This window comes from Crinia signifera, chromosome 4 (genome assembly GCF_055691185.1).
Source record: "Crinia signifera chromosome 4, ASM5569118v1, whole genome shotgun sequence".
Lineage (NCBI taxonomy): Eukaryota > Metazoa > Chordata > Amphibia > Anura > Myobatrachidae > Crinia > Crinia signifera.
This window is the reverse complement of record NC_139220.1, coordinates 284,240,808-284,259,049: the sequence shown is the minus strand read 5'-3', so window position 1 is coordinate 284,259,049 and position 18,242 is coordinate 284,240,808. Positions and strand designations below refer to the sequence as shown.

The window sequence follows — 18,242 nt, the reverse complement described above, 5'->3', positions numbered from 1 at the left end:
TTCACAGTGCGACCATCTTTAATGAGTCCATAGCTTACACATTCATGGCAGAGGCTCTCACTGAGTGGTGGGATTAGGAACCTGTATATGGCTCAGTAAGAAAAACCCTGATATTTCCAATACCGATGGAAGCAGGGAAGTGCCTATAAAATGCTGAAAACCCTTTAGAAGGCTAAGGATATGAGCAGAAATAATAAAAACTAACATTCCAGGGGTTGGATAGATCATAGGTGCAAAATGATCAGGGTGAAGGGGGACAGGAGAAATATTTAAAGTGGGAAAAAAAAGTGGCAATTTTAAAATTGTAGAGGAAAGTCTGAGCCAGCCCGAGCATACCGGCTCCAGGGAATGTAACCAAGAAGCAAAGTTCACAGGATAAAGTAGGTTCCCCATTAAATACATAACCGGCACTCGGCACAGGGTCCAAGCAGGTCAGGCAGAGAGTATGTACGATTGTCACAGGGTGCGTGTATCAGAGAAAGTTAATGTTCATCTGCCAACGTGAGTCTGTGTCCTTGGATATCCCTGAGACTCATCTTGTCCTTTATCCCATGAGACGCGGCATGGAACGAAAAACATCCACAGATCAGATATTGGGGGACCTGTCGTCCAGGATTCATCCCCACAGAAAAACTTGGTCCCAGACACAACGAGGCGGGGGGACAGAGCTGGTGGCCGGTCACTTGCGGACATGCAGAGTGTCCTGGAATTTAGTGCTGGTGTATCGGATGTGAAATCCCTTTTTGTTAATGGAGTCATCGGAGTGGAATCTGAGTGTCAGAGATTCGCCGGTCGAGTACACTTCCTCTGGAGGCTGCGGGCAAGAAGTAATTAATGATATGCTGGTATCATATAGTAAAAAGAGGAGCAGAATACATTCAGGGAGGGGGGAGCGGGAGGCCGCCATGATTTAATGGTCAGATACACAATGAATAATTTTTTTATTTTTTTTAAAGTAAATATTCCCCAAAGTGGACACTAAAGATAAACACGAATATACAAAGATTGTGCGTAATAAAGCAATCAGGCAATAGATGAGCTATTTACTAATATTGTCCTGTAGTTCTCTCATTATACAAAGTGCAGCCATATGCCTGGAGTGAAGTAGGGTTGGCCATCGCCATCAATGGCAACAGTGCACCTGGCCATCGATAGTGTTAAACTATGCAATGGATGACCATTGATATTTTTACCTATCGATGGTCATCCATTTTGTTTGACTGATTGGCCTGTGGGCCAATCAAACATGGGGGCGGAGCTTCACAGGTGTCAGGGGCATAGCTATGCCCTGTGTGCCAGCACTTTGAAAAACAAACAAAAGCAAAACATCGGTTTTGCTGTGCCATCGATGGAGGAAAACCATCTAGTTCTCCACCATCGATGGCAAAAGTATTCAACATCGGCCATAAACCATTAATGATTTTAACTCATTGATGGTCGATGGTCATCCGTAGAGTGGAGCAGGGATTCTGTTGGCTTTACCAATATACTGTATACTATACACAGCAGCACAGCAGCCTGTCTATTCACTAGGAACCACGGAAACAACATTCACCAGTGGGGAAGATCACCGGAATCTGTGCCACACTATGCCATAGTGTAGTTTTAGCATTCCCGAATAGCAAAACTGTGGCAAGGCATGATGGGACTTGTAGTACCCAACAGCTGGAGGGTCATAGTTTGGAAATTCCTGCTGTAAGGTCACACATGTCTAGGGTTTACAAAAATACAGTTTCTTCCTTAACCCAATTTATACCACTTTTTAATTGATTAAAATCTAAACCACCTACAAAATTATGTTAATTTAGAAAAGAGAACGATTTTATTCCTTCTGAAGAGATATAAAATTAATTAACATATACTTGTGTTTGATCTTTTATCCCACGTCCCAGTATTCAGAAAAGCTGGAAAAAGACAGGGAAATGTGACAATATCAGCCATAGACACAAGTCCCTCCTATAGACACTGCAATGGGCACTGCTAGACACAGCTATACACAGGTAGGAAAGCTGGGACAGCATTGGGAAATAGGAGAATAGACTTAAATGATGGTTTCACTGCTCCCTAAAATGCTTTACCCAGTAAACATCAGTGTCAGTCATCCCGATGCAATATCTTGCAGATGCATTTATTATACGGGGCTAGAAATGCATGCCACATTCTAGAACCAGTGACCAAAGTTATCAGCTTGTACTAGGGTTGGAAACCCAGCTCTCTCCGTTAATAGACGCTGAATAAATAATTTCTTGGAACCTCCAGAATGGCCTCCTGTTATGTCCACGGACCTTAACTGCAACCATTCATTTTCTGTATGGAAACAGCCGCTGTGTGTGCTGAGGCTGGCAGCAATTATACCAGGATTAACGTGAGCTGGAGCCAGGTCACTATTTCTGATGTTCTATATAAATATTTTAGTACACCCACAAGGTAAAATAATTATTATGCCCTGGCTGATTTTCTTTAGTCATGTCCTTTTTTTGCCATATAAGCTTCGCATAAGGCAGCACCTGGCAGCGGAGGCCCAATAGATACACTGGCTTAGCCTATACCCCATGGAGCTGTTCTGTGTGAGGAGAGGGGGATGCTGGTGTCTGGCAGGTATAAATATGGCATCATACATGGAAGTACAGACATGCTAATCGCGTGGTTCATGCTTAAAACGTTAGACAAACCAGACAAATAACACGGAGCAAGGGAGGACAGACATGGGGAATAACTCAATACATGTAGCATTCATGTTACAGCAGACATTTTTGGTATGAGAGAGTTTGGATTAGAGGCACCATCCTGCACAGCTTTCAGTGTCAGCCTTCAGCCTGGTGGGACCACGGCAAAATGGTGGCAAAAACCTTTTCCCATTTAGCAGAATAACCCTGACTAAAAATGAGGCATGTGCAGATCCGGATTTACCCGGATCTCAAAACGGGATCTTATTGGCCATTAGCCGTCATATTTTTGCTCGAAAACACGTGACAACCAATAAGATCCCATTTTGAGAGCCGGGTAAATCCGGAACCGAATTCCCGCTGTGCTGGTTTCCTGTACTTTTTACAGTAGTCAGGAAAATCTTAGAGTTTCCGCTACATGAAGATAAGCAGGGAAGAGAGGCCCTGTCAGCGGTTATAGAGATATCAGAACTGTAAAACAACATCTTTTGTAGAATAGCTGAATTTGTGTTAAACGTAGCATATTTCAAAGTTTTTATTGAGGGCAACAAGACATTCCACCATCTTACCCACAATTCCACCACTAGGCTCGAAGCTCCGTACATGTGCAAGGGTGAGATTTCATTGTATTTATGATATCTAATATAAAACCAAAGAGAAGGAAGGTTCTCTGTTCACCATGTTTTTATTTTAACGGCAATTAATTGCATTTTATCTTTATGTAGTGGATGCAGCCATTTCGTAGTATGAATGGAGCCATCAAGTCACTGGGTCCTTTAGAACTGACTGAGGGTTGGTTCAGTCCACCAAATGGCTGCCTCAAATATGGGATAGATTTTATTGTACGGAAAGATAAAAATGAGCTCGGCCCTGATGTGGCAACAGCTATTTAGTTGTTAAGTATACCAGAGGTGACCAAGGGAGACACATAGAAAGATGGTGAAAGATGCATGGATGATGAAGAAATTATGAGGAAATAAAAGAAAGAAATACGAGTGCACATAGACGGGCATTACATACCCCTGACCCGCAGTATCTCCCCATCCTGGGGGCATTTTCGGTCGGCCCATCATACAGCTCTATGTAATCGTATCCACAGTCCTGCTCTTCCTCCAGCTCGAAGCTCTGGAAAACCAGCTCTACTCCATAACGTCCTTCCGACACGATGTGCCAAACACACTCTGAGGCGGACGGGTGTATATCATCTCCAAATTTGGCATGGGAGTAGAGGTCCTTAGTGCGAACCTCTGCCTGCATTGTCCCTCCGCACACTGTAAGTGGAACATACCGCAGCATAATTACCTTAAAACACATCACTATATAGCAGAAAATCACAGAAAAGCGCACTAGTGACTTTGCAAAACAACGCCAGCAATAAACTGCTTGAAAAGAATTTTCATCAAAACAAAATGTCCGTCGCTGTGTCAGAGAGTGGTACTCTAAAGGTGGCCATACACATGCAGATTTATCTTCAGATCTGGCTGGTTGGAACAAAAACATGGTTATGGATGAGAGCAAATGACAGTTGACCATTTGCTTGGAAATGCTGGAAAACTGACAAACTGTCACTCATCCATAACCATGTTTTTGTTCCAACCAGCCAGATCTGAAGTTAAATCGTACTAGTGTATGGGCACCTTTAGCATTGTTCCAAAGCTAGCTATCGCCATATAACTAAACTAGAAGCCATATCCTAAATCCCACACCTTTGCAGTTGTCCTCTTCCAGCCAATTAATCTCCCTGCCTGTTTATATTGTTTAGCACTATACAACATAGCGGACTGTTGTCATTACGTAGGTGTATAGATAAATTAGAGGTTTAGAAATGTGTGGGCGTTGTTTAGACTGTTACATTTTGTACAGATTGTTCCATGACATGTGCCGGGTAGCACCAGGCAGTTAGTGGTGTGTAGGTGGTCTGTTTGTGGTCAGCAAGCAGAGATTTTACAGCAAGCTGCATCGGAAGTAGAGGTTGGGTGGGTTCCTGGTTGTGCAACCCCTCCAAAATCATGTGTTGTGTAACTGTGTCACGTTATGGTTGAACTCCATGATTTATAAAAGGATTGTTAAAATTGAATGTGAAGTCAGCCCAGAAACCATCTAAAGTTGTAATATGTATTATGGATCGGTTTAGATGTGCGTTTAAATAGCATTTATTCATATGGCACCGCCATATACAGCAGCGTGCTCTGTGTTTCAGTATACAGTAATACTTTTTGAAAAAATGAACACATAACCATACAAACAGCAAAAGAGATGTGCCCACTGTCAGCCATATGTCAATGCTATTACGTCCACTATTTCTTTCATTTTCCTATATTATGTAATGCCAGCATAGTACATAACGTTTTACAATTGGGAGTAAATAAAGCAATAAAACAAGAGATGAGTAACCACAGACATACAGAGGGGTAAGAGGGTGCTGCATACAACACCAGTGCCAGAGCAGGGCAATATTGCAGCCTGCATCGGCCCTGTCCCCGACAAGTGAGGGTGTGAGGCTGCAGACGCAAGGAAATCCAGCACAGTCCTGGAACTTACAAACCTTGGAGATCTCTGCAGTCTTTTCTGTGCAATGGGTGGGAGGAGGATGACTCTGGCAGAGAGCTAGTAACAGCCACCGTCTGATTCAGAGGGGAGTTCTATTGAAGATTTGATGTTGCAAATAGCAAACAATCCGATGCTACTTCTTATTTATTTAGCACCTTCTAGAACAGTGGTTCTCAACCTCGGTCCTCAAGACCCCCAACACAGTTCACGTTTTCCATGTCTCCACACAGAATCACAAGTGAAGTAAAGGAGTGCTACTATTAACTGGGACTGGTGTAAAATGTCATATATAACATTTCCAGTGTACGTTTAAACAAATGTTTTTTTCCTTAATTGAATTGTCCACTATCTACTTAGTATTTATTATTTATATTTTATTCCGAGAATGCAACGCTATCAAATGAACCGGCGTCAAAGTGAAGGACTTGCGGAACGTGTTTTACAGTTTTATAATACTGTGACAAACAAAGACTCGAATGTGACCTGGTAGAATTTCAAAAAAGCATCTATCCTCAGGTATATAAAAAAGATCCAGCTTTCTAATGAAATAAGTTTCAATAAGTTTCAAAAAGAATCCAGGTCGTACACCAAAGCTAGCGACCCAGAGAAACATGGAGGAGATCAAGAAGCTTTACAGGAAGTACCCCTCCAGTACTGTGGCTGCAGCGGCGAAGAAAATGAAAATATCTTGGGTAGGAAGAATTAAAGTTGAGAAGTTGGGCATCAAGGCCATAACAAAAAAAACCTCTCCCAAATACACCCAATTTCAAGAACCACGCATCCAAGCAGCATCATTCAGAGAAGGGTGCTGAAGTTGAATATCAACACAAATTTAAGACCAAAGGTAAATTTCCTAAGTAATTCCTTGTTTGGCAAGCTCTTGACTCTGATGAAAAGGTTTCAAAACCCTTTGTTAGTAACACCTCCATGGACCAACGGGTGTACCTTGAAAATTGTATTAAAGGTATATTAGTACACTTCATCCACCAGAATCATTCTCTAGAATCAGTACTCTTCTGGCCAGACATGGCAACATGCCATTTTACAAATGCTGTCATTAACCATCTTCAGGACATTCAGCTTGGATTTGTACGTCGAGAAGCAAACGCTCCGAATTTGCCCCATTGTAGACCTATTGAACGATTTTGGCCTCTATGTAAAAAGAGATATTCAGACTATCCCAGAAAACCCAAAAGTTTGATTGGATTCAAGAGAATTTGAAAAAAAATTAGTTTTGAAGTTGCAGCTTCTCATGGAAAAACGCTTATGGAGGGGTTAAGAAAAAAAGTCAGGGCTGTGGCCAACAAAGGAGAAAAGAAGGCATTGGAGGATGGAGTTTTGTAGTTAAGACCTTTGACTACTTGTATCTGAAATTGTAATTAAATATATTTTGTTGTATAAGAGTTATGACAAAATTTGTCCAGTCTCAGTTAATAGTAGCACTACCTTAATTAGCCCCACCTGTGTATCTTTCAAAATGTGTCAGTGAGCAATGAGCGCACCTGTGCACATGCTGGGTGACATAAGAAACGTGAACTGTGTGGGGGTCTCGAGGACTGAGGTTGAGAACCACTGTTCTAGAAGATAATAGAGAGAATCTATCGGCTGTAATCAGTGGTGCAAGTAAGATTTTTTTCTTGGTGGTACTGATAGCCTCCACCAAAAATGGGCGTGGCCATGTGTCATGAGGGGGCGTGGTCACACAAAGCTAGAGGAGTGACTAAATGACAATAGTAGCATGGCATCAGGAGACAAGGAATGAGAAACAGGGAAAGACTGGGGGTGGGTTGGCTCTTGCTTGTGCTTACAATTGTGGAGCCTGCTCTTCATGCTGTCGGCGCTGCTGATGCCAGTCAGTGTGACAGGCTAAATCATCAGTAGCCGATAGCTGCATCCATCACCAATCATAACGCTGGGTGGGCGGGCTGCGGATGCATTATATTTAGACTTAAAATAAAAATAGAATTGACAGTGGGTCAGGGGGTAAGTGGTACTGCGTACCTGCAACATATTTCTTACAGGTACTCCGTACCACGCCGTACCCCCTTACTTGCAGCACTGGCTGTAATGGACAACATCTAATCTTCAATAGCGCTTTCAGCTTAATAAATTTACCCCCAGAGACTCTAATCTGGGGTGTTAGAACCATACATTGATTCTCCCAGGTACAGAGAGGAGAGCAGAGAATGACCAGCAGAAGTCACTAGAAGTATCGGGAAGATGCGAGTAATTGTGAAGCGACTGTCCCCAGCCAGGCTGAGCAGACCGCACGTCTCACCAGTTGTAAGCTCTGCCAGAAATCCCTTTTTCTGCACCGAGTTGTCAGACATAAATTTCAGGAACATGCTGCTTCCGGGGGCGATAATGGGATCCGGGACCTTACTGCCACAGAAACGCGTGAGGACGGGAGACTGGGCATCTCCGCCAGAATACACTTCAACATGGTCATACATACATTCCTGGTGGGACTCCAGATCCACATCCTTTACCACCTGTCAAACAGAATATGGCTTTGATACATCTTAATCATTTATTACATTCCATACATTTGTCCAATAAATCAAACTTTCTCCATAATCATCTAAAGCCATCTTTTCAGGTGGTAGCTGCTCTAGGAATCGCTGATCTTTGGCAAACGCTCATTGGATTTCAGGGAGCTTATAGCACAAGTCTGACTTTTTACCAACTGTAATATACCCCGATATTGGTCTTCAAACATTGTAGTGCAGTGGTTCCCAAACTGTGTGCTGTGGCTCGGGACACATGAAGGGGTGCCCTGGGTTGGTGGTCCAGGACCAACTCAAATTATTAATGGTTAATTATTTATGAGAAAAACCAGTGCTGGTGGCTGGCAATCATAAATGGTGTACAAACAGAAACAAATCCTGCCCTTTACCGCATAACTGACCCTAGGAATCGCATATAAACCCAATCTTATACATTTTTCTTTATCCTAGGGGTGCCGTGATTCAAAAAAGATTTGGAACCCCTGTTGCAGTGAATAGTACAATTCAGGATATAGAAGCAGCTTACCAGTTTCACTCTGTGCCCTGGGGTGGCGGTCACTTGCCACGTGCACTCCTTTTTGTTGGGGTAGGAGTCTGGCCAGTTAGGGCTTGAGATGTTCTGATTACTGGCGGTGACTTTGTGGTTACAGCCGGCTAGAATGAGGCAGACAATGAGTGAGGAAGTGCTAAGAGCCATTGCACAGAGAGCCTGATTCAGAGTTGATCACTGTTCAGCGAATTTGCAAATAGAACGGTTATGAAACGACTGGGTATGCATTGTGCATGCGCAAGTCCAAACATCGAGAGAAAACGCGTATGCATCGTAAACACAAAGCGGACAAAGGTTGACTGGCAGCAAGCTGACTGTTGGGGGCGGTAATCAGCTGATTTCAGGGAGTGTCCAAAATAAAACTCTCAGGCGTGCCCAGGTGTTTATGAAGAGGGTCTGTGACATCAGAGGTGACCTCTTCTAGCCTGTCTCAGTCACAGATTAAGGGTAGGGTCAGACCTACTCACATTTGCATAGACTGCAAAAACTAATTAATGATCCATTTAGACAGGGCGGGTTTTCTTACTGTCTGGGAGGCAGTTATGTACTCTCCGTTATCTGCAACATTGCACAATAGCGATCAGATCTGAATCAGGCCAAGAATTCTGAGAACCGATCTCTACAAGCTGAGTATGCTCTGAAGTGCATCTGCCAGCGTCTCATTTCAGGAGGGCAATTCGGTCTCACTCACACTGTACACTTATTACTCCATAGATCTGTATTCCGCACACCCACATTGCAGGACAAATGCAGATTCAGAGAAAGGGTAACTGAAAAAGTGCAGCCCCACATGGGGGAGCAGCTACAGGTGAGCCGAGGTAAATCTGTTCCGTATAAGCAAGTCTGGCATAACTCTAGTGCCCATGGGCCTCACTCTACACCAGGCATTCCCAACCACGGTCCTCAAGGCACACCAACAATGCAGGTTTTAGTGATATCCAGGCTTGAGCACAGGTGACTTAATTAGTATCTGAGGGATTCTGATTAAACCATCTGTGCTGAAGCCTGGATATCAGTAAAACCTGCACTGTTGGTGTGCCTTGAGGACCGTGGTTGGGGATGCCTGCTCTACACAGAAAGACATATAATCATATGGCAGCTAAGAACCACTTGGCCCACCTCATCTGCCAACGCTTTTTTTTTTTTAACCTTTTGTTAGCCTCTACACTAGTAGCTCCTCAGGTCTATCCTAAGCATGTTGTAATTGCTCTACTGTATTAGCCTCTATTACCACTGATGGGAGGCTATTTCACCTATCCACTACTTCTTTATAGGTATAAATATACCATTCTTTGAGCCTGGCATTACCAAGCATAAATTATCACCAACATGTTTCCAATTCAGCATTCATCCCATTGTGTGATAAGAGTCCATCTTGCACCCCGACGCCCCTCCCTGTTGCCTATGTAGGTGTATAAGCTGCCACCACCACCACAGTCAGCCCTGGCATATATGGAGGAGGGCAGTACTAGGCACACAGTATTTGGATTACCCTCTTTGCAGTCGTGCTTGTTCTCGTGCAGGGCGAAACCACTCCGACAATGGCAGGAATAGCTGCCCTGAGTGTTGGTGCACTCATGCTGGCAGCCGCCATTATCCCGAGAACACTCATCCTTATCTGTAATACAGGGACAACAGAGAGATCACCGTGGCGAATGGAGAAGAGAAGAAAAGAGGGACGGGCAGGATAGGTCATCACACCCCACGTACCCACCCCACCCCAGATATACCAGCATCATCATTACCTGCAGAACAGAGGGGGGAGCACCTGGTAAGACCAGAGAAGCAGCTTGAAGAGGGGGTTCAATGATGGAAGACATTCATTGACAATCTGGCAGCCATTACTATCCTGCCTCCCTTCATTCACTATTTTATAGGCCAAAGTAAATATCCTGCCAAGGGTGACAAATTTCCAATATTCCAACGTTCCCTCCCCTCCCCCCACCCCACCTTTAGGCACTAATGTACGGATGCGTCTTGTAAAAAAACAATAAAAATAGATATTTATTTACTAAAATAATAATAAAAAAGATCAAATTAACAGTTGTTTGCCAAAACAGAGTCCCCACCAAGCCCAAATGTCTCTAGAGAGTGGCGGGGGCCATTCGGAAGGAATGTGCTGTGGGGAGTGGGCACTGGACGGAGAGAAACGGGCATAGAGGTCGGGCAAAAAGTTGGTGAGGGGTGACTTATAAAGGGTCGCGGGGAAAAAGTTGGAAGGGGGGGGGGGGAGGGGGCTTTCATTAATGGGGGCGATTCTTTTTCGATGTCCTTCCTCTCATTCGTGAGCGGTTCCGATGGAAAGACTGCTGCGGCTGCTGGTTCATTTTTTGCAGCTGTATTAACTTCTTATTGTTCTTCATCTCTGTAATGAGAGAGGGTGGGGAGAGGGAGAGCAGAAGGAGAAGAGAAGGAGCGGAGAGAACAGTAAAGGAATGACGAGGTGAGTGGGGACGGGGAATGTACATCAATAGGAAGGAATAGTGGAAATGAGTGATGGGAATCATGCACAGGCCAATAACATGTAGTATAAAATGTGGAAGCGGAAGAAGGGTAAAGAGCAAAGAAAATAAGGAGATGGGGAGAGGGAGGGGGAACACGAAGTGAAAATTTAGAAGAGAGGGGGAATTGATAGAGACAAGACAAGAGGGATGGGGACAGACAATGGAAGGAGTGAGCAGGGAACAGGGGAGGGGAGTGTAACCGTTTCCTTGTTCTGATCCACGATGCAGAGCTGGGAGCCAGAAGCTGGAGGCATAGCGTGCAGGGAGAAGGGGCGGCATGCAGTTTAGATGCCAAGCACTGCATGCAACCATACAAGGGAAAGGACCGGGCTCAGCCATACCCCAAGACTAATACATATTTCTTCACGACAACACATCAATGGGACATCTAGCTCTAACTCAAATCATGGCTGTATTACAGTTGACCCAGTCTAGTCCCTTGATGTCCCTCATTAACCAAGCAAGCACCCATAGGACACTTTCAGGTTAGATGCAGATGCATTCAGCCCATTACCTTATTCTAGCCCCGTATTCATGCGATCAGCCTTTGAGGCACAACAAGGAGACTGACCACTAAAGCCCAGCAAATCCACACAAATTCAATCGGTTACGGAACTTAGCAGAAAGCTGGAACTTCTACCCCAAATAGTTTTTAGTGATCAAATCTAAAAAGCACAGAGTATTAAAAATATCCAGCGGCAGCATTAGCAGCGGATTTGGGGCCAGATTCTTTAAGCTTCAAAAGTGATAAAAGGGCTTGTGATAAGCAGCCAGCCAATCAGCTCCTTCCTGCCATGTCACAGACTGTGTTTGAAATATGTCAGACAGGAGCTGATTGGCTGGCTGCTTATGACACTCCCTTTTATCACTTTTGAAGCTCAGATAATCTGGCCCTTGCTCCTCTCTAGTGCAATGTACAGAATATGGCAGAAACTAATGTGTTAGAGCCACTGTTAGACCTCCCTTCTGCCAGCATGCCGGAATATCCTCCCTTCTTTGTCCTACAGATCAGTATCCTAAAACTCTGGACCTGCAACAGTGCATGATTTCATGGCATCCCTTTTTGATCCCATCAGAGATATACTGTTCCTCTATACTCTCTTGCCAACACCAAGCCCAATTTTTGAATGGGAACAGTGTCGGAACTTTGAAAGGGACAGAAACATGGCGTATAGGGCGAAGTAACAAAAACAGTCGTAATAACACTGAAGGTCAAACCATTATGTTTAAGTCATTGGTGGTTTATTATTTAGAGCAATATAGTGAATACAATGTAATGCATATATAAAAACAAAAACCACCACCATTTTTAGTGACTACTACATATATTGCATTATACAATATATGTGTGTATGGGGGTATATAGAGCAGCTGCTACCAATATAGCTTAGGACCAATAACAAGGTATTCAGGGGTAGATGTATGAAGCAACGATAAAGGTAGGAGAGGTGACCAATCAGCGCTGAAGTAACATCTATAATTTGCATAATATAAAATGATACAGAGCAACTGGTTGGTTGCCATGGGCCACTTCTCCTCCCTTATCACAGATTCAGAAATCTACTCCTCTGTCCTTTGTAGTCTGACTTAAGGGGTCTTCCAAGTCAGCTGTTACCAAAACCAATCTGCAGGGTTGTGTATCAAGAAGGGAAGATGAAGTCACGAAGCAAGGCAGAAATGTTACCAGGACTGCGCGGTCATCATGCTGAGATAATGATCATTAGACCCAATAGCACCCCCTACCCTCCAGCAGCAGTCAGACAGAAGATGGGGGAGGACACCAGCATGCAGAGGGAATGCTCACCTGAGTAGTATGTAGCCCGGAATCCCTTCTTGGAGACAGTGTTATCAGATTTGAACTCTAGGCGCATATTGTTGTACTGTGATGTGATCACCGGGGGGAGCTCTGTGCCACAAAATGTCCCGAGAAGTTTGGAATCTGCTGTCAGCCCGCTACGAACTTCCACGTAATCATATTTGCAGACCTGGCAGCAGGGGACAGAGATCAGAAGAACAAGGAGAATGAGAGTTAGGACCATGATGAATAAGCAAGGTCTGAGAGAACAGGGTCACATGGAATACAATAAAGCGGTGATTAGGGTAAGAGTGTGAGCAAGCGATGTCATTATACAAGGAGAGGATACACCGTAACACTGAGGTCAGGGGTACAGACACACAGGCATAAGATTTCCTCAATCTACCCTATCTGTCATATTTGTAATGGATTGCAGGTCATGTTGACACCCCAAAAAAAACAAAAATATTGTATTAAAAATATGGTGCACCAAAGCTGGCAAACTGAGAACATCTGGGAGGGGGGAATGCAGAAAACCTTGGAGAGAGATAAAGTGGCAAACCTATAACATTCTGTCATGTCCTGTCAAACACGGCCTGTAAAATGGCAATTAGAAGTGGATTGGTATGTCTTTAGTTTCTATGTACTACCAAGCCCTAGAGAGAGATAGAGTTGGACAGAGATAAAGTCCCAACCAACCAGCTCCTGTAAATTTTATTATTACCAGTTATTTATATAGCGCACACATATTCTGCAGCGCCGTACAGAGAATATTTGGCCATTCACATCAATCCCTGCCCCAGCTTATCTATGGTTCCCTACCACTACCACCCACACACACACACATACACACACACACACACACACACAAACACACTAGAGTTAATTTTGTTGGGAGCCAATTAACCTACCAGTATATTTTGAGAGTTGAAATCGTAGTAACCAGATAAAACCCACCCAAGCATGGGGAGAATATCCAAACTCCGCACAGACAGGGCCATGGTGGGAATCAAACCCATGACCTCAGTGCTGTGAGGCAGTAATACTAATAATTCCCGCTCCTAACATGGAAGTTCGGAGCGGATTGGCTGGGACTTTATCTCTACACAAGGATTAGAACCTAGATCCCTTAGTGACAGTCTTTTGTGTTCTGCAGTAATTTACGTAAAACGTGATAAAAGAGCAATACAATTACATTTCCATATCACATGTAGTCTGGGCAAAAGCTTCAACCAAGAGTCTCATGTACTAGTTCATAAAAACCTTCCATGCGGCAGTAAGTATCCTCTATCTCAGAACGGGATCTGGATAGGTCGACAGTGTCTCGGTTGACACTGTAAGGTCGACATGTATATTGTAGACATGGTTAAATGCAAGGCAATGGACACAAAAAAACCTCATGTTGACATTTTCATGTGTCAGCCTTTTCCATGTTGATTTTTTTCCCTGTGTCAACCTCTTGTCGACCTTGTGCCCCGCAATCTTTTGGGGCCGACCTAGGCACTGCCAATCATATGATTCAATGCTCTCAGAACAGTTTAAACCGTATAATGTTATAATATTGCCTTAAGTTAGATCAGGGCTGAGTCAGCCATTGATTGGTCTGCATCTATTTAAAACCTGTATGTTTGCTCAGGGCCTTTCCTGAGCCGCGTTCCCCTCATTATGTTACATTACCGAGCAGATCCTCCAACACAATAATTCTCCCTTCCCTCAATGACTGAGCTACAAGGACCCGAGGCTGCACTGGCTGATGCTCCCAGCAATAAGCTTTGCATGTCGGGGAAGGTTCTCATGGTGGAATGGAGAGATTCCTATGTCACTTACAGCCATGACAGAAAAATTCCATCTGATCAGCCCACAGAAAATTCCTCCAGTTTCCCCATGGATCATTCATGTCAGTGAAACATTGAGATGAGCAGTTGTTGTCTGCCTCCCCCAGTGCACAGCTCTCGGCCTATGGTGACCTAATAAACAACCAGTAGATCATAAAATCGGGGCAACTTGTAATGCGAGCCGGGCCCGCCTACCTTTATTTGGGATACGGTTTCTAGGTCTACAAGCATTAGGATCGACATCCAGGAAGGTCGACACAAGCATTAGGTCGACGGTCAAAAAGGTCAAAATGGGGTTTTCACATTTTTTGGGGGACCGATATGTATGGACAAGCAGTATTTCATGCCCTACCATCCACTAGGGCGTGCCCGAAGCATGGCAAGCGCAGCAAGCCATGCTAGGGGACAGTGCTACGTTTCAGTGTCCATGTCGACATTCGGGACCAAAACAAAATGTTGACCTTTTGACTGTCGACCTTCCTCATTTCGACCTTCAGTCATGTCGACCTTCAGTCATGCTTGTAGACCTAGCTGCTGTCTATCCAATAATCCCATTCCTTTTTATTTGGCTGTCTGTATCTACTCAGTTTGTTTTATCAGTGTTTCCAATTGTAATGTGCAATGGAATGGGGCAAGTTATCAAATAATTTATTGTAGCCGACTTAAAATTTACCACTGTAGAAATAAGTTGGGAGTTTCAAATATTACAAAAATATAAAAAATGTTACCACGTTCAGCAGGGCTATTTTTGTGCAGGCTCCAGCAGGAACTGTGGCCCTTATTCTAGTTCACTCTTTCTGACAAAATATTTGTTAGATGGACAAAACCATGTGCACTGCAGGTGAGGCAGGTGTAAAACCCCACCCAAATCTAATTATCTCTGCACAAGTTACACCTGCCTCACCTGCAGTGCACATGGTTTTGTCCATCTAACAAATATTTTGTCAGAAAGAGTGAACTAGAATAAGGGCCACAGTTCCTGCTAGAGCCTGCACAAAAATAGCCCTGACGTTCAGTAAAAGCATGTCAAAGTTTTTTTTTTTGTAATTCAGGGGAATACAGTTACTGGTTGGGGCTGCTGGGTACTTGGCTGCATGCATACAGATTATACAGCTGATGTCCCATGCACACCTCTGTTGGTGGAGGTGGATGAGATGGGACATCACAGAACGGTACACATTGTCCAATCGGCTAAACTAAATTTCTTCCTTCAGTTGTTCAGGTCAGATAGCAAGTCATATTTATCCAGATATATAGAGGATTGCAAAAGGCCATAGTGGTGGGTGATAAAACTATTGAATATAAATTTTTAGCTATTTAAAACTTATTGCACATTATAAATGCAGGTAATCAGCCCCCAACTGTCATTTTCGAAGCAAGCGACAAGTGCTGATTGGCTGGAGCACCAGTTTTCAGGAATGAAGTCATTAAGTCAAAAGTATCTAGGATGACACACGCAAAAGGTCGACATGGGGAAAAAGGTTGTTGTGAGTTTTTCATGATTTTTTTTTAACCAACTTGTTCACTCTTTACTATACCAGTGGGCATAGGGGAGACTAAATCAATGTGTACTTGTGGCAATTCTACCGTATGTCAGGGTGATGCTGGAAAGCAAGTGCCCCAATGGGTGAAATATGGCCAGTGTTGGCTGTACCTCAGGCAAGGGAGAGTTTAGTTGGATTTTCAGGGAACATTGGACTTGTTATTTGTGAAACAGTAAAAGATATCCAGAGGTAGGAGACAAGGATTATGGTGGAGCAGACAGTGAGCTGGTGCCAGTGCAGAAGAGGAGAAAACAGAGGAAAGGACAATTCCAAAGCGTGAGGAGAAGACAGTTCTGCACCAGATTAAGACTCACATCATTTCCTTCCGTCTCAAACTGAGCAAACTTGAGCGAGATGCGGAACTGTGTGGGCGCCACCAGCTGCCAGATGCAGTTCTTGTTGGGTGGGTACTCCTTGGGCCACCCTGGGCTGGTGATGGAACCATTCAGTTTGGTCAGGAAGCCACCGCAGGCCGCTGCAAAATGACAGACTACTGAGAAGGTCGCCAACAGGACCCAGTTACCGCACTGTGCAGGGGCAGGCCGATCTCATTGGTAATGCTGGCCTTCACAATAATGGTAGATGGACACCTGTTTGGAGGTCCATAGCAAGTGAGAGAATAGGTCTCCCCACATGCTCACCTTCACATGACTTCTTGTCTGGGGCAAGCTCGTATCCCGGCTCACACGCGCACTTGTAGCTGCCAAGCGTGTTCACACAGCGCTGTTCACAGCCTCCTTTGTATGGTCGGGAACACTCATCTACCTCTGAGGACAAAAGGGAATACACCATATATGTTAGTTAGTTGTTGTTCATACCAACTTATGGTATGAATATAAAAGTGCCCAAATCAGGACAAAAGCAAAAATAAATACATAAAAAAAATCTTAAAGACTAATCATTATGAGCCTTTGCATGCATAAGTTATCTAGCATTCGGTTGATAAGTCGACAATATATAGTTTGACAAACACAAAAAAGGTCGACATGCACAAAAGGTCAAAACAAGCCAAAAGTTGAAGCGAGAGATTTACTGACCTTTGAAGTAGTTGATGGAAAAGCCAGCCTTATTGATGGAGCCGTCAGATACAAATTTAACCCACAGCTGATTGCTGGAGCTTTTGAGGTCTTCGGGTTTGTCATAGCCACAGAAGCGGCCAAGCAGGGGGCTGGTTTCGGTGTTGCCATCCCGAATCTCTAGATAGTCGTAGGCACAGCTGTCATGGCGCTCGATCTGCGGAATGGAAAGGTACAAGATTCAGGGTACATAAACTGACCTGTACAATAAGATACTCTGCCCCCCAACTTGGAACGTCAGGTGTCTGCTAGAACAGTACTCCCTGGGACCACTACAATACTAGATTCTTCCGCTGCCTAAGCATTGTCCACACAGAATTGTATTTATTTCATTTTCTTTTATGAAAGGGAGAGGGGGGGGGGACGGAATTAGAGGAAAGAAAGGCTTAACGTTTTATTTAAATGAAATCTTAAATAAGCAGCCAAAATAAGACAGCTACGGAAGGTCCATATTGCAGCAATCATACCATCCCTAGCATACAAAAAACATATTTGTCATCACTAGCCGGTATACGGAAGCTAGACATGACTGGTCACAAGCTGCAGACTGGCCGTGTTTCCTGCAGTCCAGTCTGTGTTCCCAGCCTTTCCCTCAATACCACATTTCTCTTCCTCCACCAGCTATCCACAGACGGTTCCTCCCCCAGTGACCAGCTCCCCAAGCCTCTGACCTCAAAAGACTGAAATGTGATTCCAATGTGGAACCCTTCAGACACTCGCAACTTCCACACACAGGCCTTGTTGGGTCTGTAATCGTCTGGGTAGTTAGGGGACTGGATGTGACCATTATCCTTCTTCAGTTCCCCTCCGCACAGGGCTATGTACAAGCAAGAACAAAGACAGACAAATTGTAAATGATACATACACCCCACTTAAATACAGTAAACATAGAAAACATCCTAAGTATTTAGAACACAAAGAGGTTGGTAATAATGGTGGCCTGTGGCAGAAGGTCTCAGGCCAGTGGTGGCTTTATAAAAGAGACAGCATTAAGCGCTTCTCAGATATTGAATTTGAAATGTTTGTGTTATTAGACTTCTGATAACGTCTGTTTTAAGCTGGCCATACACTAGGTGATATACATGCAATTTGGACACATTGCATGTATCTGACAGCAGTCCCGTGCGCATCGCACCAGAGGCAGTGAGTCGCACTGGCTGCACAAGCAAAAGCAAAGATTTATGGATGGAATAGGCCCTGGTCACCTCCTATCAT

General features: G+C 44.1%; 1 protein-coding gene across 1 annotated transcript in view; it reads right to left on the bottom strand.

Annotated features, from left to right (window-relative positions):
- The window catches only part of BMP1 (bone morphogenetic protein 1), a 63,585-nt gene continuing 45,343 nt past the window's right edge, over positions 1-18,242 (bottom strand). Inside the window, exons 11-20 of the mRNA XM_083184819.1 lie at positions 17,699-17,844; positions 16,989-17,184; positions 16,593-16,718; positions 16,266-16,426; positions 12,582-12,762; positions 9,766-9,891; positions 8,250-8,377; positions 7,495-7,708; positions 3,687-3,937; positions 1-814 (exon numbers count right to left, since the gene is read on the bottom strand). Of these exons, the coding sequence (XP_083040945.1) occupies positions 680-814; positions 3,687-3,937; positions 7,495-7,708; positions 8,250-8,377; positions 9,766-9,891; positions 12,582-12,762; positions 16,266-16,426; positions 16,593-16,718; positions 16,989-17,184; positions 17,699-17,844 (1,664 nt within the window). The 3' untranslated portion in view covers positions 1-679. The remainder of the gene's footprint in view (positions 815-3,686; positions 3,938-7,494; positions 7,709-8,249; positions 8,378-9,765; positions 9,892-12,581; positions 12,763-16,265; positions 16,427-16,592; positions 16,719-16,988; positions 17,185-17,698; positions 17,845-18,242) is intronic.